This window comes from Haliaeetus leucocephalus, unplaced genomic scaffold (genome assembly GCF_000737465.1).
Source record: "Haliaeetus leucocephalus isolate CR32 unplaced genomic scaffold, Haliaeetus_leucocephalus-4.0 Scaffold808, whole genome shotgun sequence".
Classification (NCBI taxonomy): domain Eukaryota; kingdom Metazoa; phylum Chordata; class Aves; order Accipitriformes; family Accipitridae; genus Haliaeetus; species Haliaeetus leucocephalus.
In genome coordinates this window covers 2,755,885-2,779,510 of record NW_010973244.1, presented here as the reverse complement: position 1 = coordinate 2,779,510, position 23,626 = coordinate 2,755,885, and the positions used below count along the sequence as shown (strand labels likewise).

Sequence of the window (23,626 nt, the reverse complement as noted above, 5' to 3'; positions counted from 1 at the left end):
CCCCACACACTTCTTCTGAAGGAATGGTAATGACCCACCCGACCAAGTTTTGTTGTTTTCTTTTTAATCTCCTTTGAGTTCTGTTCTAAATACTGAAATGCATCTTCTCTCATATATGGTCAAAATTAATTCCAGGTTTTCAGACAGTTACTGAGTTTTTAAGTGGAATCTCCATACTTCCTCACTTTGAAACCATAGAAAATTCTGTCAGTTAAGCTTCATTTTCAGTCCATTTTCCAAATTAAAACTGAAAGGAAATATTTAGGAGTGCTGACATGGAGCAACTGTTTGTGCAGATTTCCAGGCTGGAAACTGCTGGATGTTAAATAGTTATAGTCTACAGGGATTTATCCCTGCAGCCCCTGCAAATGTTATTGGGACTTAATAGAGGATACAGTCTACTCAGAGCCAAGGCATTTTGTTCAGGCATCAAAAGATGAAGGAGGATAGTCCATGAGTCCCTCTTTGATAATACTCTGACTGCTTACTATTCCTATAAAACATATGAGATTTAATTATATTTTAAAGGAAATTTGTAACACTCATTTAAGAAAGCACTAGCCTTTCTTAAGTAGCCCCAATTGTAAAGTGTATGGAAAGTGGAACAATCCAGCAAGTCTGCTTGCAGATTGTCATAAAATACAAAAAGGGTGTTCAGAGATGTGTGAAATATACGTGGATCACCCAAGAACTGAAATTAAAAAAAAAAAAGAAGGGATGAAAACTGATTTTCAGAGAGAAAGCAACCTGGTACAACTAAATTTCCATTAGGCTTCAAATCCCGAACTGGTAATTCTCCTCAGGTGAAGATCTACAGGAGTGAGCCTTCTCTTGCCAGCCCTCCTTTAGATGTTTTTACTTTTGCTGGGCACCTGTGTTTCAGATGATGAATATGTTTATGTGAGTCAACCTCTCAGTTTATTGCTAAATTGTGCATAAATTTTCTGCTGCAAAAGGCCAGTACAATACTGACACTCCAGTAAGTGCTTGCCCTACTTTTATTTTCTGGATTCATCTGCAAATGGAACACAACATTTCTGTTTCTCAGTACTAAAGAGTAACCACATGAAAAAGAGCTAGTGCCTACACACGTCCTTCTAAATCTCCAGAGCTCATGTACCCTGAATTAGCAACTAAACTGAAGCTTAATTTACCAGTAGCTGAAAAAGAATGAGATAATGTAAACCTTATTACTTCTTTATTTAATCTAATAAAATCCTTCAAGTCTTTCCCTTGTCTCTAACCTAGCTATGTTGCATGTTCACTCACAATGTCTTTTCAGCTTCCTTATATCCTGGCTATAGCCACCACAGAAGAACTGTCAGGAAAGGTTAAAAGACTAATTGTGTCACAGAGAAAAAAGCATGATTTTATCAGGAAAGCTGCAGGCTGTTCTGCTTTACCCAGAAAAATGAGGGGCAAAGATCTTGTAGATAAGGGAAATTCACAGCATCCCCTCAGGTTTCTCTTCAACACAATCTATCAAACAGCTGCTTTCAGGAGGACTCCTTAGTTTAGGCACACCATGGCTCCAGGTAAATGCTCACACAAACAGTTACAGCTGCATTTGCACAGCACTGCATCCAAGTTAATAAGCCCCACGCCAAGGTAGCTGCATTGGCTCCTTGCACGTCAGCTGAACTGTGTCAGAAGTTATTACTGCAGATACAGAACTGAGCAAATCCGGCTCTGGGAATTCCACTGTGTGGAGTCATCGCAGGCACATCAGCCTCAGTGTCATGGGATGTCTGAGCACCAGAGACTCCAAGCATAGGAAATGGAGAATTGATTTCCAGTTCTGTCTTTAAACTAGTAAGGAGATTAATAAAGTAGACAGTCTCTCTATAACAAGAAATCTGTGCTATGTGTCATTTCACCAACAACAAAGAAGTTGCATGAATGTAGTATTTTGGAAGAGGAGAGGAGGAGGAGCGTGGCTGAGTGCTGGAGCAGCCATCTCTGCTTGCAAAGCTATCAACTTCACGGACCATAATGTACCATCATCTTCTTCTGGGAGAAGCCCTGGCAAAATACGGCAGCACAAACATGACTAAGCTTCATCAGAAACCAGGCTGCTTGCAGGATTTAGCTTCTCTTGCTGGTACAATGGATAAACCACACTGGCCTGTAAGACTGTTGGCAAAGCCTCCACCAATTCTGCCCAGTAACTACAGAGAACATGCAGGCTGAGGTATGAACTACCGGCTAGAAGACTACAAACTTCTACATTTTGTGATTCCCAGATCCTAGACTGTATTTTTGACTGGCAGATCTCAAAGCAGCTTACAGAGGAGATCAGTGCCAATATTTCATTTGACAAATGAGAAAACTTAAGTACGAACATAAGATAACTTATTTAATGTTATCCAGAAAACAAGTGGTAGAGACAGCAATAGAATCACAGTCCTCTGAGTCCCAGCACCGTTTTAGCTGTTTAGTTTATTTACGTTTTTTACTTCGCTACCTTCTATAAATGATACATAATTTTGTGAATCAGCTCTAGTTTATGATCAGCTCCTTATGGATTAACTGTCTGATGCACAAGGGTTGTTTTTTTAAGCCAGCAAAAGAGCATTTTTATCAAGAGATTTTGATTTCTCAGTCAAACCTTTTGGAAAAGCTGGTGGTGGTGAGGCACTCTAAACCTATGAATTGGTGAAGTTTTATATGTTGCATGATTTATGTTTGCTTTCCATAGCTTTGCCATGTGTTGAAACAAACTAGTCAAGCTACAGGGGAAAATCCATAGATTTAGTCATCTGCCAGACAAGAAGGCCATAAAAGCACAAGCCAAATGACTGCACATTTTCCTTCAATGGCTAACTACAAACACTGAAGCCACAATAACTGACTTATTCTCAAAGGAGGGACATGCTTTCTGCTCTGTCTGGGGTATTTAAGCACAAGAGAGACTGCTCATCATAAACTCACTGGTAAGCACCCAGGAATGTTTACACCACGTGATGAAGCCTGATGCAGATATCTTTGAGCTAACCGCAAACAGGACATTTGCAGTGCAGAGCCATGTGGACTTACCACCCCCCAGTCCAAAAGCTGTACACTTGGGTTTGCACTGTGCTGCAATTCAGCTACTGATCCCTGCCTCTCGGGATGAGGTTCCTCAATTGAGTAAACTCAGAAATCTGTGTGCTAGAAATCAGCTATGCTATTAATTGTTTGGCAGTCTATTTTAGGTCTGGTTTTGCAAATCATTGAACACCTCCATTTTTTACTAATACCACTGCAAACTGACAGCTCTGATCCTCTCCTGGGAGCATGAAGAATGCAGCAGACCTGGACCTTTGCGTTGCTGTTCTGAAGTCCAAGAAAATTTTTACTTTTCCTTTATGAATCTTTCCAATACAATTAAATAATTCCAATTTCTAGTCTGTCTTTTCCAGAATGCAAGTCATAAGTCACAATGTAAAAAGCTTCCTTCAATCAGACATGAGATACTGAATTTACAGTTCTGTATTCTTGTTATTCAATACATTTTTTTTCATAGAGGGTGGACAGGTCAGGATTTTTCTCATCCTCCATAATTTTATTGAGATTTTGAAAAATATTCCTGTCCCAAGTTGGGGCAAACTGACAAACTTGACAGTGCCCTTCTCCCTTTAAATACATTCCGATCAGATCAATTTAAATCTTTAACCTTACCTTTTCCTGCATTTTAATGTAAGACTAAGGTAACATACTGAAATGAAGAATAATTTTCAATGGAGAAATGGAACGTCTAACTTTCTAAATATTCCAGGGAAAGACCTACACTAAGAGAAATACCTTTTCTACCCAAAAATACCCAAAATGAATTTGGGTGATTTACTGAAAACAATTTTGCTCTGCAAGCAGTCTTTCTTTTGATGTATGAATTGTGTTTACTAATAAAAAAGGTTAGCTCGGGAATTTCTGCACCCTGCTCTGACTTTTCTTTACCTTACCAAAGCCTGAATAAATGTAGTGAGAAATAAGGAGGGGCAAAGATGACTGAGCAATACTTCATAGTGACAGCTCAGCCTTGCCATTCCAGTGTGGCTGGAACAAGAGATATGAGGACATTCATCACTCCCTGAGAGTTTTTCACCACTACAAATAAACACACGATCACTGTCCATCCTGATGCTTCCCTACAGGCCCACATGCTCAGACATAGTGTGGATTTTACCCTTTTCTCCTCTACCACATGCAAGGTGGAGACACTATAGAGATTTTCACGTGAAGCCCCCCACCTCTGGGCAAATGTAATCCACAGTGTTGCAAAAGACTAAATGGCCTTAAGCAAGGGAAAAAACCATAAAGATGACTTCTGTAAAAACACAACAAAACAGAACACCCCTCTTTCCCTCAAACCAAAGTCTCATTATGGAAGCAGTGCTAGGCACTATGAGATTCAGAGAAGGGAAAAGGAGGAAGGACTGAGAGAGACATCTCTTCTTTCAACCCATGTGATGTCACCATTCAGGTCCTCAAAAGAACTTGAAAAAAATCCTCCAGTAAGACACAGAAAGTCAAGAATAAGGTAAATATAAAGCAGAACCTTTTTTAAAAAAATGGTTGCTGTCGAAGCTCAGTTAGGGAGAATGTTTTTTTTCTCCTTCAGTTTGGTTTGCCTTTAATCTTCCAATTCCTCCTGACCCTTAATAAATAATTAACCAGCTCTTGAAGCAGGCTCTATGTGATATAGCCATACATCAAACTTAATAGGAAAATCAAAGTTTACTTAAGTACAGAAGGCATTGAAAGAGATCACAGTACAGCAGCAAGAAGGCATTTCAGTAACATACCCTTTTCACATAGTGAAAAGGTCTTATAAAATTATTTCAGCTGCGTATTTATTTTAATATCATTCTTGTCCAGAAGATTTACAATAGTGCTTGAAAATTTCTCATTCAGGCATAATTTATTTAAAATAAGATATGGCTAGTAATTAAAATTTATAGTGTAATGTAACATTAAATGCTTTGGTTTTCTATGGTGCCTTTCATCTGAGAATTTCAAAGCAGTTCAGAGCATTAGTGTACATCAAATGGATTTCAAGTTGATTACATACTAGGAAAGCTCTTCAGATGGAAACTGAGGCAAAGAGGTAATCATCTAATTTTAAAAACAATTGAATGTTGCTGGATGCCCCACTCTGGGATGCTGTATCTGATCTGATTTCTAAGAGGATGATTTTTCAGCATTTAGCATAAACAGGCTCCTTCATGATGGCTGCAAAATTGGTCTTCTAAATTCATTCCTCCCCCAAAACACAGACCCACACAACTGGCCCATTTGAGCCCAAAACCAAACTCGGTGTTTCTGACTCCCTTAATAAAACAGGTATTGGGCTGTATGTAGGTTGCCTGCCACAACAGTTGAAAAATTAAATAAATGAGTAATTCAGGGCACATATTCCCCAGCACTATACTCAGTCAGTGAAGAGGAGTAATGGCTGTTTGCAGACCTCCTGCTTAGATGCTGTGACTACATTTCTCCACTGTTTCTATAAAGAGCCGTGGAATGTGCCTAAATCCATTCTATGAGCTGGTCAGCCTCTGAATACAACCCATTAGGTCATGAGGCAATTTGTCACCTTCTTTAAAAACACTTTAATTGAAATAAGTCATCCTCCATGTAGCAGGACTAATGAATCTTTTTTTCCTATAGATCTGTCTCGGATGGCCCTACATTACCACGCTGCAATAGCTCCAGTTCCTCCTACACATCTCTGCTAGCACTTCCCACGCTTTGAAGTATCTCCATTTTCTCCCTTCTGCCTCCCCTGAGCTTTCACAGGTCTCCCTCACATCCTCAAGCTACTGAGCAAGACGATACAGCTGGTTCGCAGCCTGCACCTGTGATGGACCGGTCAGCTCGCTCGTGCTAACTGGGCAGTTGAGAGGCCAAACAACAGATAACTGCTGAACTCACCAGCACCACCGAGGCACTCTTCTGCATACCTATGCTTCATCCAGCCACAAGTTTCGAAAAGCTTTTAGGAAATTAGTATCTTTGAGGTGTTTACCTTCCCGTCAAATAGGTCTCAAACTGATCAGAAAACTGTCTGAGGGATAGGCAGGGCAATTGCACAAGGCACAACTCCTAAGGAAACTGGGTTAAGAAAACCCGCCAAGCTCTCTGAGGAGAAAGGACAGCTGAGGTCGCAACATTCTTGGTTCTTCTTGGGTTTATTAAAACAAAAAATGGGAAAACCAACACCCTGCATTCTTTGGCATGCTTGAGATAGATAGTGATGGCTATGTGGTTTCTCATTTACACGAAGAAGATAAAAGGGAAGGTCAGAGTTTGGCTGGGGGTATACCCACACAGCACTGCGCAGGCAAAGGGAGCTTGCTCTACCCATGTACCAAGCTTGCCAGAGCACGTAAAAGCAATCGAGGCAGCACCAAGCCTGAAGTAATCAGCCCTGATGGGAGGCAGCATATGTTTTCTCAGCTCACTATTGCAGTAACCACGTCAGTTGGCTTGGAGCACAGGGAAGCAACTTTGTGTCTGCATGGAGATTGGGCACAACAGGCTTGCATCTGCCTGCAGAATACGATGTAGAAATACATGCAACTTTTCTGTCTGACACTGTTCAGCAGCACAGACTAGAATACGGGGGGTATTGGAGGGCAGAAAGAAAGGTCAACTATGGGAACTGAATGAAGAAATTCCTGCCCCAATGCAGTTATAAATGAGCATTAAGTTAATGGAGTTCATTAGGACATTGCAGCCAGGAATCAATCTGCAGCTTCTGGGGACCTGGGCCCCTGGGTCTGACTATATCATCATCTTTGTGGTCTTCAGTAGGGTTCTGCACAAAAACATTTTACTCACAAGTCTGCAACTTTCTAATAAGGTTCTGCTAAATGAATGTATTACATTTCATTTAAAGAAAAACAAACAAACAAAACACAACAGGACTTTTCTGAGACAGGTACAGAATGCTAAGTATGATTAGCAAGCTGTAAACATCTCTAAGGTAACTGTGACACTGGGGTACTGCTTTCTGGCTGCATAAATGTCACAGCAAGGTCCACAAATGCCTAATTGTTAAAAAAAACCATGCTGTCATTAATTCACTATGAAAACACAGAAAAAGATGTTTCAAGTTAGCATCCCTCAGATCTCTAAACGAATATCTGTGAATTATTTTTATCTGTCTAGGCCATCTGGTCTTCTATGCAGAGACTGAGCTTCTTTTCATATTTCTGGCTGTGGTTCTACATTTACAAACACGCGATGAACTAAAAATTCTAGATGATGTGAAATTGATTGCTGGGGCGAGCCAGATAAAAGACCAGGCAAGTGATCTGGGGACAAAAAGTCCGATGCAGATGATCGTGCCGTGAGTACAGTGCTGTCTCTTGAAGAAGGGTGCATTACATTATCTTAATGGATTATTCCTGGGGGCAGGACTGCTGTGAAGGAAAACTGGCCCAGTCAGAAGACGTGAAAAAGACAACTGGATTTCCACCTGACAGCAGATTGTGAACAGTGTTTTGTGAACCGAAAAGACAACAGTACTGTCAGATTAGTGACTTCAACAGTCACTGTCAGATTAAGTACTCACAGCAGGGAGCGACAGTTCATGAGAAAACACTGAGAATTGCTTTATTCTAAGAAGTAGAACTTTTTACATGATATGACGACAGCCAAACCATAACATCTGAAATTGGTAGCCACATGAACAATGAAACAGCACAGAGATTATACTCTTCAGGTTTGGTGAAAATGATACAGAAATCATCACAGAAACAAACATTCAGTTTACCATTTTGCTTAGCTAGAGCTGAGTACGCAAATACTATCGAAGATGATAGACAAAGTAAAGACCTGAGGAAAACCAGTGTATCACAGCACGATTAGACAGATCATTTTGTTACAGAAGTGAATGAGATGCAGTGAAAAGACACCAACAACTTTCTAGACTTCTTGAAAATGTACCATGAAGAAGACAGGGAGAGTAACCGCTGACCCGCACGAAGATTTGAGACTATGCAAACTCTGGAACTAGATATTTTGTTCCCAGAATTTAGAAACACATTTCCTCCATCTATTATGCATCAGGATTTTTTTTGTCTCAGGGATGATTTACCCGCCCAACCTTTTATTATTTATTTATTTTTTGGTGAAAAGGAGAACTACAATATTCGATCAAACCTCAGTCATTCAAATCAGAGACAGAAACCTTTTTCACCCCAGTGAAAAAGTATCTTTGTATGCCCTCTAATATTGGGCATCCTGGACCTCAGTGCTTCAGTGCTGCATGGAACTGAAAGTCAGTCTAAAATCCTTCAAAGGACTGCTAGCAGGGAGGAAAGTGAGAAGCTAATGCGGCAATGAATATTACACTGCTAACTTTGCATGAGGTTTTGATAGAAATATTTAATATTCCACACTACTCTGTCTCCCAGTATATTGAGTAAAACCTGAGAAGGATTTTTTCAGTGAGTCACCCTATTTCAGTTGCCCAAACACCTGACCAAGAGCAAAGACAAGAATATTATTTCTGGGCTAAACCATATTCTTTTCACTGAAATAATATATAGCAGCTGCCACCACATTTTGCCCATTTACTTAGAGAATACTACCTTAAGTGGGGGTGTAAACAGTATTTTAGAAGATGTTTTCAAATATCCAGGCAAAGAGCTAGACATGTTACCTAGATCAGATAGAATGGCTAATTACTGGCATGGATTAAAAGCAGCTCTTCTGGCTGAGCTTCAGGTACATCCTGTAGCATGCAGATAAAAACACGTATCGTCGGACTTCCTAGTTCTGGAGAGATATAACTGTGTCCTTTCAGATACAGGGGGATTTAAAATAATTTTTTTACCTTTGAAAACGTGTGATAAATTATATTTTGTGTGTTCAGCATGCACATATGTTAACTGAAGGAAAAAGTCTTATTCATGGAAGCTTGCAGGAAAGGTGTTAAATCTCAGTTTCTCCATAAATGAGAAATATTTTCCAGTCATTATGTCTCTTTCTTAACTTGGCATACATACAACTACTCTGCACTTTGATGTGCTCATTTTGGACTCAGAATGCTGTTTGTACAAAGAGCAAGGCATGAAATAAGCCATTAACAGGGGCAGAACTGTAACTTTTAGGCCAGGGGAAAAAAACCAGAGTATTTCTCAATTCTGCCAATACGAACAAAACTTCACATCTTTGCATTTTGTTGTATTTACCTCAAACTCACAACTGTTCGCTTAAAGAAGAGAAAATATAAAATAATTTTGAGGCCATTTTTTTCGTAGCCCTTTTTCTTAATATAGCCGTGTCTGGATAGGTCTTTTATAATTGCTATCCAGAAAAAAATGTGAAGGGTAGATTCCACACAAATGATAAGCTCCACAGCACCAAAAGGCATACAGTTCAACAAATCTGCAAATCTAAACCAATTGTGGTTGTGTGGTTTTCATGACTGGTATCAAACTTCAAGCTTTGAAAAGACTCTGAATATTAATTATCTGTGTCCCTGAGACTCTCAGAACTGATTCATCCATCTATGTTAACTGATGTCTCATAACAGACTTGGGAACAGGAAAATAATCTTTATTTCTTGCATGTTAGAGGGAGGAGGCTCTATACTATCATATCGATAAGTAAATCTGAGATTAGCACTGACTTTGATGAGAACAAAGTTGGAGAAAGACTGAGAACTTCAGAAAACTCCATTCCTCATGAACAAATAATGACAAGCAAGTTAGTACAGTGACCTCAGAGAAGTTAGCCTATAAAGCCTTTATGGGAAAATTGTACTCTGAGTTTTAAAAAGCATGGTCCAAATCCTATCTTAGCTGGTTGCACAGACTTCTGAATACAGTACTCTAGGGTTACACATGAATAGCTGAGATCAGCCAACACAGACAGCACAAAAACATTCAGAATGTCTAGATATCTACAAGCCAATCATGAAACCTATCAGGCTAACTACAAACTGCTGGTCTCAGCCAGTTATTTCCATAACAGGTTCAAGAAGTATTTCCAAGCACTTACTGGATTGCTTATCTTTCCCTTGGGTTCTGCAATCTTGCCCTATTTACACTACTTTATGTACAAACCTCTGTGTTCATAGCATTTATTTCTTTCTGCAGGCCAAGGGATTTAATTTCTCTTTCTTAAAAAAAGAAAACCAAAAATGCCCAAAGCCCAAATAACATTCTGTACACAAGAAGCCTGTATAGATATGTGTAGTTGGAAAAATATTATCCTAAGAGTCTAACTTCTACTGATTTCTGAGTTAAATGCTAACTGCTATAGAAAATCATATTAGGTCTCTTTCTGCTGTTCTGTATGCCCAGGATACTTCTAAAATTCGGCGTCTTCCATGCTGAAATCTCTCAATGAACAGAAGAACAAAATAAGGGGATCAAACAAAATGTATACTTTTTGCAGCAGAATTTATTACATAAGAAAACTGCAGTTGAACTGTTCACGACGACAGTATTTATAACAGATAAGAGTCAGGGCCTATTTCAAATACTGCTGAGATAACATGGCAACACCATTTCTGGAGAAAGAGGCCTGCGTCCAGTTTGCTCACAGTGTGGGCAGAATGATGTTGGGTTTGCACCTGCCTAAGCGGTCCTATGCCCTGAAATCAAAATGCATCTTCACAAATACAGCCTCCCTCATCAAAAGTTTACCCATGCTACCTGTTAAGCCGAACAAAGGATGGACTGTATTTCTTCTTGAAAACTAGGAAGCCACTGCATAATGTCTAATGAACAGGATTGCAGTGGGAGATGCACAAGCTCTAAGAACTAAGCTGCTGTCTTCCTGCTAATGTCAGTAGAGAAATACTTTAATGCAAAGATCACTGTTAGCATAATGCTCCACTGCTGGCAGTGATAGTACAAAAAAACCCAATTCAGAGACTATGCTAGTCCCAGCAACATCCCTTTTTTTCCACTGCAACCTTAATAGAGATGATGGTACAACCATATAGTTGTTCTTGACCTCCTGTCCACTGTGAGCCAAAGCAAAGGAGGACCTGTTTACTAGAATAGAGGGGCATGTACTATTTGCAATTTAAAAGGGTCCTAAACTGCCTTCCATTTTAAAAAAGGATCTCCGAGAGGAGCCAGCGAGATTGGTTAGACAAAGAAAAACATCATAGGAACGAACCCATGTGGCATTATTTCTTTGACACAATGAAATCCCACAAGGGATCAAATGACACCCAGGGCTCACAGCTCATGCTTCATTGAACCACATCTGAAACTATCAAAGGGAAAACAACTCCCAAAGACAGACAGATCTGGAGGCAGATAGAAAAATGAGGAGATCACAACATACCTTCAGAATTTTTGATAAAGAAACAAGATCAGCAGTTTGTCTGTTTGCACACATACTTGGTAAGGTAAAGTACCTGCTCGCTCTGCTGGCCTTGACACACACAAGCAGGGACACTCTGTCAGGGGTGAAAAGGGAAACTGCTTTCACTGGGCCTTTTTTAAGGCCTGTAGTAGGTACAGAGCAGCAGTGTGGCTCTTGGAGAACACTGTATAGCTTCCAAGCACAATGCTGCCTGATGTACAGAAAGACCACACCTGCTATTCTTAGAAAGGGAGCAAGAAGACGAGGCCTGGATTAAGCAGAGCTCTTCTCCCTCTCCTTTTCACATTCACACAGAAGTACACAAACATCAAGTCTCAAGTATTGCGAGCAGGACATTTTAGTAGTAGTACCTCATCACAACTCCTTTTTCAGAGCCTGCTGTTGTATTTACACTTACTCCCTCTCTTTCTTCTCCCAACCTACTTCCCACTTCTTCCTAGCAGAAGGAATGTAGTAGTATGTAGTCTAGTCTAAACTGGCAGCTTTTGTGTTTTGCATTTCCATTTCTGTAGTGCTCTAAAAGGATGGTTCAATTCTGCATAAAATGTTCTTACCATTCCAGGTGATTTTCAACAAAGGCAGACATGGGGCTGATCTGTACAGTGTAAGTGTCATTGGCTGAATACTCAAACAGCCCGTAATAGGGATTGAAGAGCTCCTGAGACAGAAGGAAGAAGAATTCTCGGGAGGGGCCACTGTAGTCCAGCCTGGAAAGGAAAAAGTAAAAAAGACAAAATGAGGCTCATTCCCATTTGAGTGAATTTCCTGGGTTTTGCCTACATTGGCTGCTGTCTAACACCTACCCCTGTGCAGTCAAGTGTTTCTAACATGGTGTATCACTCCTCTCAAAACTTGATTCTGAGCCCTGAACAAGTCATGACGCTGAAACTTAACCAGCATCTAGGTTGATCTGGGAGGAATCATAACTCGGACACATCCCTTAAGTAGCTTCTCTTCTTTTGTTCCAAAGGCTTAGTAAATTGGAGGTACAAAGCCCAGCCTTGCCTTAGCTGGCTGGCTAGCAGGAGGGCTAGCTTTTTAGCGAGTGGGTTTGAACTGCCTATGAACACTGGGGTTCACAGACCAGACAGCCCAGACTGAAGTAGAAATAGCTCTTACTCTCCTACACTGAGATGTAACCAAAGATACAATCTAGCCCCAGGGATGCTTTCTTAGCTACAGGTATAACCTAAAGGTCAATACTGAACACGACCAAGTCCCAACAGAACCGTCTCTCTTAAGATAGAATGGTGATTCCTCAGTTGTTCTGTCCAAGCTCTTCTACTTTTCTGATACTTTCAAATACATGTGGTACACCTTAAGCTGTGCTTTGCTGTTTCATGATTTTGCACAGTAGAGAGTCACCTTTTAAACTTTTTTAAAAAACTCAAGTGCTAAATCAAGCTGTGTATAATTATCTCAACTTGAAAAAAAAACCCTAAAAACAAACCCAAAAAGCTTCATGAATGCATTAAACCCAACTGTGATGGATTTATTAAAAACAGATCATCCTCTAATAATGGTAGGTAGGTTTTTCAATCTAAAATAAATCTACTTGTAGCAATATGAACAAATGATTGGTAGCCATATATCATGTGTGCCAAAAGGTTTTCTGAGGTGGGCACTATTCCTGCTACTTAACAAATGTAAAGTAAATGGAAAACTCTGCAGCTGAATCAGGATGCTCTGTATTATGTTTGAAGTTATGGAAGCATAACCACAAGGGGTTGAATGACTGATTTGTGCAACTAGAAAGATGATAAAGGGCAGGCTGGCCCATCCTCCTCTGTTTTACGTCTGGAGATTCAGCACTCTTCTCTTTTGAGCAGCTGTAGCTCTAGGATTATGTGGTGAGACTAAAGCCACAACAGCAAAAGGGGATGGTAATAAGCCCACATGAACCACTAGTGCTAGCCACGTAACAGATCTGGTTCAATGGACATTAAAATACTGGGCTAAGCCTGATGATGGCTGGAGTAAAGAACTACAAACAACACCTGCCTATATTCAAAAACCTCCGAGAAGAGACTAGGTATTGCATTTCTGGGCAACACATTAACTCATCATAAAGCCTTCATAGTTCATTTTCAATGTCATTTTAGCTTTGAAACACGTGGGAAGCCGTGCCCATACAGGATCACATAGCCATACAGCATCAACTCTTCTTTTCAGTAGGGAACTGGTGTCTTGGAGTCCCTCCAGCAGAACCTATATTAGCATTAAACAGTAGAAGCCCTGGGGGAATGTATCTTCAGATGTAAATGAATCAGTGAAGAATGAATGAATTTGCAAATCAAATTGGTTTGTAATTTCTCCTGAGGATACCGTGCCACACACAGTAAAAGTTATTAGAGATGGGGAGAAAACATGACTTTGGCCAGTGTTAGCATACTAGAACACTATTCCAAAAATGCAAACTGAGGTATGCTGCATGTTTATGCTTTACTTGCAAGCCAGAGGCAAAACCAGCTGTGAAAGACAACCTCTGTTAAATAATACTGAATCCATGGACTATAAAAAGTAAGAGTTAAGAAAACCCCTGATACTCAGGTCACTGACTGACTCTCTTTGAGATTGGTGACTTCTGTTTTCCACTGGACCTAACACGTCCCCAGAAAAACTCAGTTTGGCAGAAGCTCTTCACTTGACATGCCACCTCAGAGGCGATAGTGTCAGCAGTTGTTGGACATGCAGACATGCTGAGAGCTGATCCAGAGCCTTACTGTTCTGGTACCTTTGGAACTGAAACCCTATCCATGTGTTGGGTGGGGGTTTTTTTGTTTGTTTGTTTGTTGGGTTTTTTTGTTGTTTTTTTTTAAAGAAACTTTTTATGCAAAGCTATTGAAATACGATTTCAAGCTTTCGTTTTATGGAACACTGGAAATATGCACAATGGTCTTTTCATTATAAAAGCATGTGGATTACACCTCAATTACAATGTAGCTCTTGAGGTGAGCCAGGGTGGCTTTGAAAGGTTCTGTTTAGATTTGGAAACAAAAGGTCAGGGGCTGGCTTTAATCATACAAGAATGGCTCAGGATTTGTAAGGCTGGCAGAAAGTCTCTTGAGAAAAGGCCTTCTTGAGAGACTTCTATAGCTTCCAGCTTCCAGCTGGGTGAATTAAACTGTAAGGACTGAATAGCAGCAGTCATGTTTCTCACTTCAGCCAGAGAAAGAAGTCCACATATGGATAACAAATGATCATTAGATGGCATGCAAAGCAAAAATTTTTGAAGCAAAACCAGATCCATTTTGAAGAGTTAGAGTAACAAAAGGGATAAAGGTCTGGTCTCCAATTATAGCCCTATGACTGATTCAGTGTGTAAACATGGGCCTGTAGTTCAGTTTTGCCTTCCAGCCAGCCAAAATACTTAGGGCAACAAGATGACATTAGATTTAACCACTTAAATTATCACTTTGAGACATCTAGATGGAAGGTGCTACAGGAAAATGAAGCATTATGGTTATTGTTATTTTTAACAAATGCTTGAGCTGATTAAAATGAATCACTTACTCAGAGGTAAAACAAAACCAAAGAAACATTACATAACAAGAGAGGCTCAGCCTTAGTCAACTCTTTGTTTTGCAACATAACAGCCACTTCACAACTGATAGCATTTAGTGGTTCCCTACCCTTCCTCGCCAACAAACGTGACGTAGAGTTTGTTCCGCTGGAGCTCCTTGCGTGAATATGCCATTACCTGGTTGAAGGTGCCTTCCAGCAAGTGGTCACGTCGTATAATTAACCTGCAAAGGGAGGCAGAAATAGAGATCTAATGACTGAGTCTTGTGTGAGCCTGTGAGGATGAAAGTAAAGAAGAGCTGATAAAAAGAGACATTAATTCTCAGAGAAGTTAATAAAGTTGCATCCACTGCTGCGGTTGCTACTTGACCATTATGGGTTTTCAGTGAGTTTCATTGGGCTTTTCTGTATGCCTCAAAGGTGAATTTCTTCACAATGCTATGATTAGATTCAAAGTGTTGCTCTACTTAAGACTCTCTATTACACCCTCTATGTACAAATTTGTATCGTAGAGTGGGCTGTGAGTTTCCTGTGTAGATGAGGTCACAGCTTTCTGGGATTGGCCCTCAACTCTTCCTGGATTTAATCCAGTGAATGTCCATGGAATTACTGCTTCTGTAGCAGGGTAAGCAAAGGGAGTATCAGCCTCCATTTATACAACACCCCTCTCGCTCCCCTGCCAGCCTCTGAAACAACTTAATGAATAGTACATTTAAACACCATCTGTGCAAGAAATCCTTCTTGTTCATATGTTCATGGACATCTTAAGACAGACCTTCTAAAATGTATTTCCTGAATGCCTTGGACCCACTTAGTAGGACAGCAAAACGGATAACCAACGGCTAGGAGTCCCCATCTCTGTGAGAATATTTTGATGACAACGTTTGCCTGGAATAAATTGCTTGGCTTCATACTTTTTTTTTTCCACAACGGATGTGATTTGGTAGGAAGCCAACCTGATGTATAAATTCAACCAGATGCCCAGGAAATATCTTAGAAACATATAGTTCTTTGGCCAAGTTGGATAACTAGATTGAGCACAAGCAGGTACAGACTTAAAAGGCAACTAACAAGATTTCTGGAAAGCAAACTCCACAACCAAGTGACAGAGAACCCCAAAATACATGAAGAGAGGCAGAAATCTCTCTAGTTCAAATCCAGGAGGGCTGCCCACACAAAGAGCTACTGAAAGTTAAACCTGCATGTACAGGCTAACTTCTGTAGGGTCATACTGTGGTACTGAGTTATACTGATATGTAGATCCAAAGGATTTGGACTCACTCCATCATTACAATGACATAGCTGTTAATAATCCCTGGTGGACAATTGCCTGAATGGATGATTTTCCTACTAGCAAATTATAGGCAGGAATAACAACATCCCTTTTAAATAGGTAGGGAATGGGAGTGTAAGAATATGAATCTATAAGAACTAAAACTTCCACGCAAAAGCCTCTTGAAGATCACTTTTTTGCAGGATATACCAAGATCTTATCTCGCCCTGACAGTTCATGTACAAAATGCAATCTCTGGTGTGTTTCCCACTCCCTATCAGTGTCTTCATTCATGGATAATGATAAAAGACAAGCTACACCATGTTAGACTACTTGAGTGACTTGTCATAATACTCACTTAATTTTACCTGGACCTTGCCCATACCCTTTGGCTTCAAGTTTTCGATAGAAATTGCGCAGCTTGGCTTCAAAGTCCCTCCTGTATGGAGAAGGTGCTCTTGCACTTGCTCGCTGCAGTCCTGGCGGGAAAATGAACAGCATCCTAAAGTGTAAGGGGCTTTAAATTTTTCCAAATCATGCAGCTGATGTTTCCAGACAGAACTGGCTAACAAATGCATTAGGAACTTTTTACAGGTATACAGTGCACTCAGTATTATTATTGTTCTACCTGGCATTATGGAGTTGTAGGTTCCTATAATTCAGTGATTGCAATGACTTCCAGGGGCTGTATCTTCTTCACTAAAAGAATTGTTAAGCTTGCCTTATGTGTGCCTTTGTGTTGCCTCAGCCTTTAACTGTGATTGACCTGAATGGAAATTCAAGGATCAGAAAGGCATGAGAAAGACTGACATGCATAACTCCCACTCACAGTCATTGGTATTTAGGTTTTCTTTCCCTTCTGCACTTTTAAGAGATCTCTCTCCTCTGCATTGTATAGGAGATCTCCTTACTTGGCAGGATTAAACTTTTGGAGCTCAAAGCAGTGCTTCTCACTGGAGCCTAGCACCCTACCCAAGCTGGGAATCAGGTTTCCCTGTGTTACTCTGACTGTATATTAAACACTTCCAGCTATCAACACAAAACCCCTTTGTGGCATCAAGAAGGATTTCTGTCAGCAAGAAATACTACATTTTCCTATTATGATTCACACATACAGCAGATTTCTAGCAATTTGGGACCTGCTTTGTTTTGAAGTCTGCATTCTCAAAGTAGCTGATTAGTCCTTTCGTATAAAAAACTGCCATGCCATAAAGGGTCAAAGAATGGATCCATGAAATCCCATTTCCCTATCTCATTACAGAAGACAATAAAAACAAGCCCTTTTATGAGAAATCTGGCAGAAAATCCTCCACAGAAAGGAAAAAAAAAAATAATCACATTTAGTGGGAGCACAAAGTATCGTGGTTGCCAGGAGGGAAGGACATTACCAATTGCCTCTGCTGGTAAAACAGAAAGGCATATTTACATGCAGTGCAAAGAGAATCCCTTGTGATGCTTCTTTTCTTCTGTTAGACCTTTTTTCCCCCCAGGACAGAAGACAATGGGTGTTGTACATGGGCTATGTAACCAGTGGCAGTAATAAGCAAGCAGACAGTATGTTGCTGGAAATGAGCATTTGCCCTTGTGTTTTCACAAGAACAGAAAGACCAGTGCAGTTCTTTTAACATTCTCTTAAGTCATGTTCTTGCCAAATACTTGTTTATGACCTGTCCTGATGTAGAAGAGGGGAACTGTATTAACAATTGTGTTAAAACTCATTAATGAAAATAAGACATTCTGACAAAACACTGTCCTCCTATAGACAAGGGTTCAGCATTTAACTTCTTCACATCAAAAAACCTTCCAATTTTCCACAGCCACCTCTGAGATTTGAATGTCTCTTGTCCATTAATTTTGTTTGAAACCAGATCATTTAAATGAATGTTTAAAAAGCTCAGCCAATAATGGATTTCTTCAGATCACATTTCTGTCAATTCTCTCAAAATGGCCACTGGACACAGCCATGCAGTGAGACTGCGGCAGGAGTTGTATATCTTGGCAAAAGGGAGACATTAGCTCCTCAAATTTCTATAGCATAAACAATAACTACAGAGACATACCACAGCTGGAAATAACCTTCTCAGACAGCATGTCTTTCTGGAAAATATGTTTCCCGTCAAACCTAAGTTAACGGGCTCAACACGGGAGGTCAGACTAGATGATCAAGATGGTCGCCTCAGGTCTTAAAATAGATGAGTCTCGGGAAGAAGAGAAGTCTTTGGAACACCGAGTGAAGAAGGCTGAACTTTACAGCAGTACTGGAAGTACTGCAATACACCTTTGATTTGGAAGCTGCTCTTTGCTCCTGTCGCATAGTATGAATGTGCTTCCATGTCAGTGAGTTATGTTTGGAGCGCACCATTCTCTTATCCTAATCCTTTCCAACTACATAAAAAGCAGAAAAATACCTTCTTCTATATGGGCAATTTCCAATCTTTGTTTCAGCTACTGTTAACATTTCAACAGGTAAATAACAGCAATGGCAACTGATCCAGCAAAAAAGCAGCTGGGGTCAGATTTGGATCGGGCACTGGAATTAGCAGGCTGACAGCTGATGCTGGCTCTGAATCTGCCCCTTTGTATTTATTAGGAGAAAAACCACAAATGCAAGATTTTGTATTATTTTCCCTATCCCCTTACCTGGAGAATTTTGGGGTGATGAACAGGGTGAGCAGCGAGGAGAGAAACTGTAACCAGGATGGAAGGCAGCCTGCAGTGGTATGTAGGACATAATATCCTCTTCAAAAAGGCTGCATAGAAAAAGTGATAGAGAGAGGTTTGGTTCACATTCGTCACACGACGGAATGTAAATATGCAGTATGGTGCATGTCTGCTGTGGTCATAAGTTTGGGTACATCTCTGAACTCATGATTTCATAAAATCCACAGGCTTCCCAAATCAGGCACGGTCACCAGTAACAAAGAAGAACAAAAGGAATTTCATTAGACGTTTCATGCTAACACAGTGGCTTGATCTACTGATAGAGAGCAAAGATCTGAGGCTATGTAGTAAACAGGGACAACTTCAACACATTAGCAGTGAGAAGCAAAGCTACACACATCTTCTTTCCCAGGTTGTTTTTCTTAGGTGATACATTTTCATATAGCTCAACAATTTGACCATTCGGATTAAGTTGATGGGAATAAATTGTAAACTTCTTGCATTAGGCAGTGCTATATAGCATACCAAAACCACCTGGGTAAAGCAACATTTTCCCTGTAAGACCAAGGCAATAAAATAAGCCCTTACTTGTGCTAAACAGAAGTAGCTAGGACCTAAAGACCAAGCTCCCTAGTCCCAGTAGAAATTGAAGCCTTATCTACATTACCCAAACAATGCTCATTGCGCTGTACATTGAGGTTTCATTAGCGTGCTGTGGCTCTGTGTGTATGGGCAGCACTGCCGCGGTAAAACTAGCAATTTCATGAGCAGTTATATTATTTACTTGTACTGAGAAAGACAAGTTTTTTCCTTTTCAAAAAAAAAAAAAAGGAACAAGAATTTTGCCATTAAAAGGAAACATTTTGACCTGATTCTTTGTTATCTGCTACTTGATGGTAACAGCTGTATTAATTGAGCTGGCTGGGGATAGAGTTTACTGCAATGATGGAGGCTGCCTTCCAGGAAGTAAGAGTTGACAGATATACCCTGGCTGAATTATTTTGGGTGACTATCAGTAACAATGAATCCTATTCTAATTACAAATGACCTGGAAGATTTAACAAAATCTTTTCAATTATGCTGCAAAAGAGCCAGCCAGCTTCTCTGGTACCATAAGTAATGACATTATGCTTTTGATCAAATCAATTACCTCAGCAGAATTACTAAATCTGCATCACAGGACAACTTTTCAAGCCCATGTGTACCCTCTGTCCGAATGTAATGGATCTTCTCCCTGAAACGTAAATGATATTATTGAGAAGAGAGGAAAGAAAAAAAAGAAGAAAATATGCCATTATCAAGGCATGAACTACACATAGAGTTGTTATTCTTTGGTACTTTGCCAGTTACTGTTTCTCTCCTTACAAAAATGGCAAACATCTTAACTGCCTGATTAATTTTCTAATCTCATTAACAAACTTGCTAAAAAGAACCTATTTATATCACTCAGTTTCCTGATTCAAAAGTAAGAGATTTTATACCATATTTTAGAAAACAGAATGATTCTTAGTCCTCCAAGCTCATGTGTAGTGCTATAGCTAAGGTCACTGACAGGCAGATTTTCTGTTTAAGGCTACAACTAATATACCACCTTTCATTAACAGAATTTCACATAATACCACTCCTTTACCTCTGTCAGTTCTATCTGGCAAATAACACTAACATATATTTGATATTAATTGATCACACAGAGCTTATACAGTACATGTGTAAAATCACATATTTTGTTGTTTAAATGAATGCTAATAAGGACTAGGAAACATAGGATAGGATCCTATCAGCAGATTAGGGCCATGGAAGATACAGATCTACACCCCAATCTGTCAGTGTGTTTCTAAAGCATTGCAGTGTCTAAGAATATTTATTCTAGTATCACGTCAAAGGATTCTACCTCAAGTCAAGGATGCGCTTTAGTACCTTGCTGGGTGGGGCTGCAATGTATTGCAGAATCAAGCCCTGCAAAGACCGTCATTTGTCTCCCAGGAGTTTGCTTAATACCTGCTGTATGAGCATTAGACGGTAGCTTGGGATCACTCCTGACCTAAGGTATAATCAAAGCAATGACCTGCAGGCGAAGGGCTCAATATCCTGTTACAAATCTCATTACACACTGGCTAAGCTGTCTAGTCCCTATCACTAGTCAATTTTGTTCTCTGCTCGAAAGGAGATAAAAGCATCATCTGTTCCCTGAGAAATGAGAATTCAAATTACAGCTGAGAAAAAAAAAATAGTCTGGAATAATTTGATGGTGAAGATAAAAAATTCTCAGTTACAGAAATGTACGTCTTGAATACTGGGAGCGTTTTTCATTTTGTCTCCCTCATTTTATTTGAATGTATTAATTCCACCAGGAAGGAAGTCTAATCCTTATACCCAAAGAACTCTTTGTCTGGCCCTCCACAGGTAAACAATGAGTCAGGCTATCAGCAGAAACTGCACTGCAAAAACTTGAAAGTCCTTCCCTTGCTCTTCCTTCCCTCCTTCACCCGTCAAGCAACTGTGCTTTTTACTGCACAGTACGAACTAAATCCTTGGTCAAACTCTTAGGTGGTGCACACTGGCATTGCTGAGACTGACTAACACCAGCTTAGGTTCTTGGCCAAAACAATTAATATAACCTTTGGAATTAGAATGAGTTTAAATTGTACCAGCTTTTGGTTCTGTTTTTTCTTTCTTTTTTTTTTTTTTTAAACCTAATAGGAAAGAAATGGGCATAAGAAAAAGAAAGATACAATTTAATTATTTTGGAAAGGACTACCATTAAGTCATAAGTGAGAAAGATTAAAGACAGCAGTACAATCTACTTCATAATGTTCCTATTTCTTTATAAAATCTAGGGTGACTATGTCCATGGCATGGGTGTAAATCCAATCATGAGGTAAAATCCTCGTTCTGCTGAAGTTACTGGGGTTTTGCTGCTGACTTCCACCCAAAAAGAATTTTAACCCTATCTTCTGAAAAGCAAAGTGATAATTGTAGGTGAAGACAGTGTTTCTGCTACTGAGTAATACTTAGAATGGAAACTAGATATGTCGCTATTTGCCCATAGTTATTTTGGTTCTTCTTACTTCCTGGGTGTCTGTGGAAAACAACCATAGTAACTACATAGATTCTGGTGGTCCACACGTACTCTTCAATGGTGACAGTTCCATATGGGGCCCAAGTTCATCTTTTGTACTACAGTTACTAGAATTTGTTTTTCCCCACTACAAGAAGTCCTTCCTGGAACTGGGTTTCAGCAGTCTGGAAAAAAGCAGTACCTGAGTGCATGGTTTCTGGCCAAGCTGGGCTGACGCTCCTGCAGCATCTCAAAAATGTTGGGTTGGCGTAGAAATGCAACAATCTTGTCATTGTAAGCTGGAAAAGGAAAAAAAAAAACAAAACAAAGGCTTTATTTACCATTGAAGGGGCCTGGTCACATCACCGTGACTGTGCAGGGGCACACTGATTGCACTGCTAGTGAGCCACAGGCAACATGAGGCAGTGCATGTGGTTGATGAGAAGTTCTGAAAAGCATCTTTGTGAGCACTGCTTTGAAAAGAAAAGAGAAACTTGGCTTACCCAGAGGTAATGTCTCGTGATGGTGCTGGTTTCGAATAGCTGTTACGAGACTATTGCCTGGTCTGGCCAACAGAGTAACTCCTCTGTTTCGAGAGACTTCGGAGGCCTACAACATCAGAGGAAAGGCAAAGAATGATCAAAACTGACCATCAGTAGCACATCAGTCAGCAGAACAGTTTCTCATCATTACTTCTGTGATCTTCGGAATGGTCCATGATGCTGACTGACTGAAGGACAGAAAGCCTGCATGAAAATTATAGCTTTATAACTCAGCCAACTTAAAAAAGGCAGGTAATTCTGTGCTTCACAATGGAGGGACACCATTATGCACAGCTATCACATCTCTCTGATGCTGCAGTGAAGGCACCAGAATCCAGAAGTAAACGCAAATTAATAAAGGTATTGCGTTTATCTAGGTATATCTAGGTCTCTGGTTCAATGAAAATAAAATCTCTAATATCATACACTCTCCTGTTCTAGCATAACTGCATTTACTTCAAGGATTTTACAGCAATGTTAATTCAGAAAAAGAAAAAACCCACAACACTGCAACTTGTTCACTTAGCATTGTTGAAGGGAAATTTAATACTGGAAATAACATGAGGAAGGTATATCTATGTAGCTCACAGGACAGAAAAGGGCTATATCATCACAAAAGGGGGTTGCCTCACTTGCATAACCAGAAATAGAAGTTGAATTGTATACATTGAAAAAAGAACATAATCCAAAGAGCTGATAAAAAGAGTAGCAAGAAGGAAATTTATCACTACTACTTAACTGAGGGGCTTAAAGAATGCCACTGTCCTAAACACAGTGTCTAGCGAAGGGAATCTTGTCGGGAAGGCAGATACATTAGAAGGTGGGAAAACACTTAGGTATGAGGATATTAAAAGCCATACAATGAGGTCTGGCAATCTGTCTTCAGTAAGTCATTACTTGCTGGGTAACTCTTCGGGGACTTGTGCAAGCTGAGGGGAACCCACCTCTGTCTCATATGTGTTCCTCCAGAATATGGCCACGGTGAAGCCAACAGAGGAGCACGGCTACAAAATCAGTGTGAGGACGGCCTGTATCAGGACAAGATGCGTTAGGAATTCCAATTGCCATTCTACTGGGCTAATAGCTGCTCCTTTCTCACTGCACAAATTGTAGTACTTGGCAACCACTTCAGGAAGAAATTGCCCCTACTCCAATATTTTAAATGCTTAGCTCTGCATCCAAGCAAATGGTGCCAACCCATTTTCAGTGGTACGGCCAAATGCCAGGTCTTCC

General features: G+C 40.1%; 1 protein-coding gene across 2 annotated transcripts in view; it reads right to left on the bottom strand.

Annotated features, from left to right (window-relative positions):
- The window catches only part of HECW1 (HECT, C2 and WW domain containing E3 ubiquitin protein ligase 1), a 183,577-nt gene that overhangs the window by 22,839 nt on the left and 137,112 nt on the right, over window positions 1-23,626 (bottom strand). For both annotated transcript variants that reach the window (XM_010581800.1, XM_010581802.1), the window contains 7 exons: window positions 22,355-22,460; window positions 22,054-22,150; window positions 19,944-20,027; window positions 18,773-18,882; window positions 16,491-16,611; window positions 14,970-15,083; window positions 11,892-12,044 (listed from right to left, as the gene is read on the bottom strand). In XM_010581800.1, the coding sequence (XP_010580102.1) occupies window positions 11,892-12,044; window positions 14,970-15,083; window positions 16,491-16,611; window positions 18,773-18,882; window positions 19,944-20,027; window positions 22,054-22,150; window positions 22,355-22,460 (785 nt within the window). The remainder of the gene's footprint in view (window positions 1-11,891; window positions 12,045-14,969; window positions 15,084-16,490; window positions 16,612-18,772; window positions 18,883-19,943; window positions 20,028-22,053; window positions 22,151-22,354; window positions 22,461-23,626) is intronic.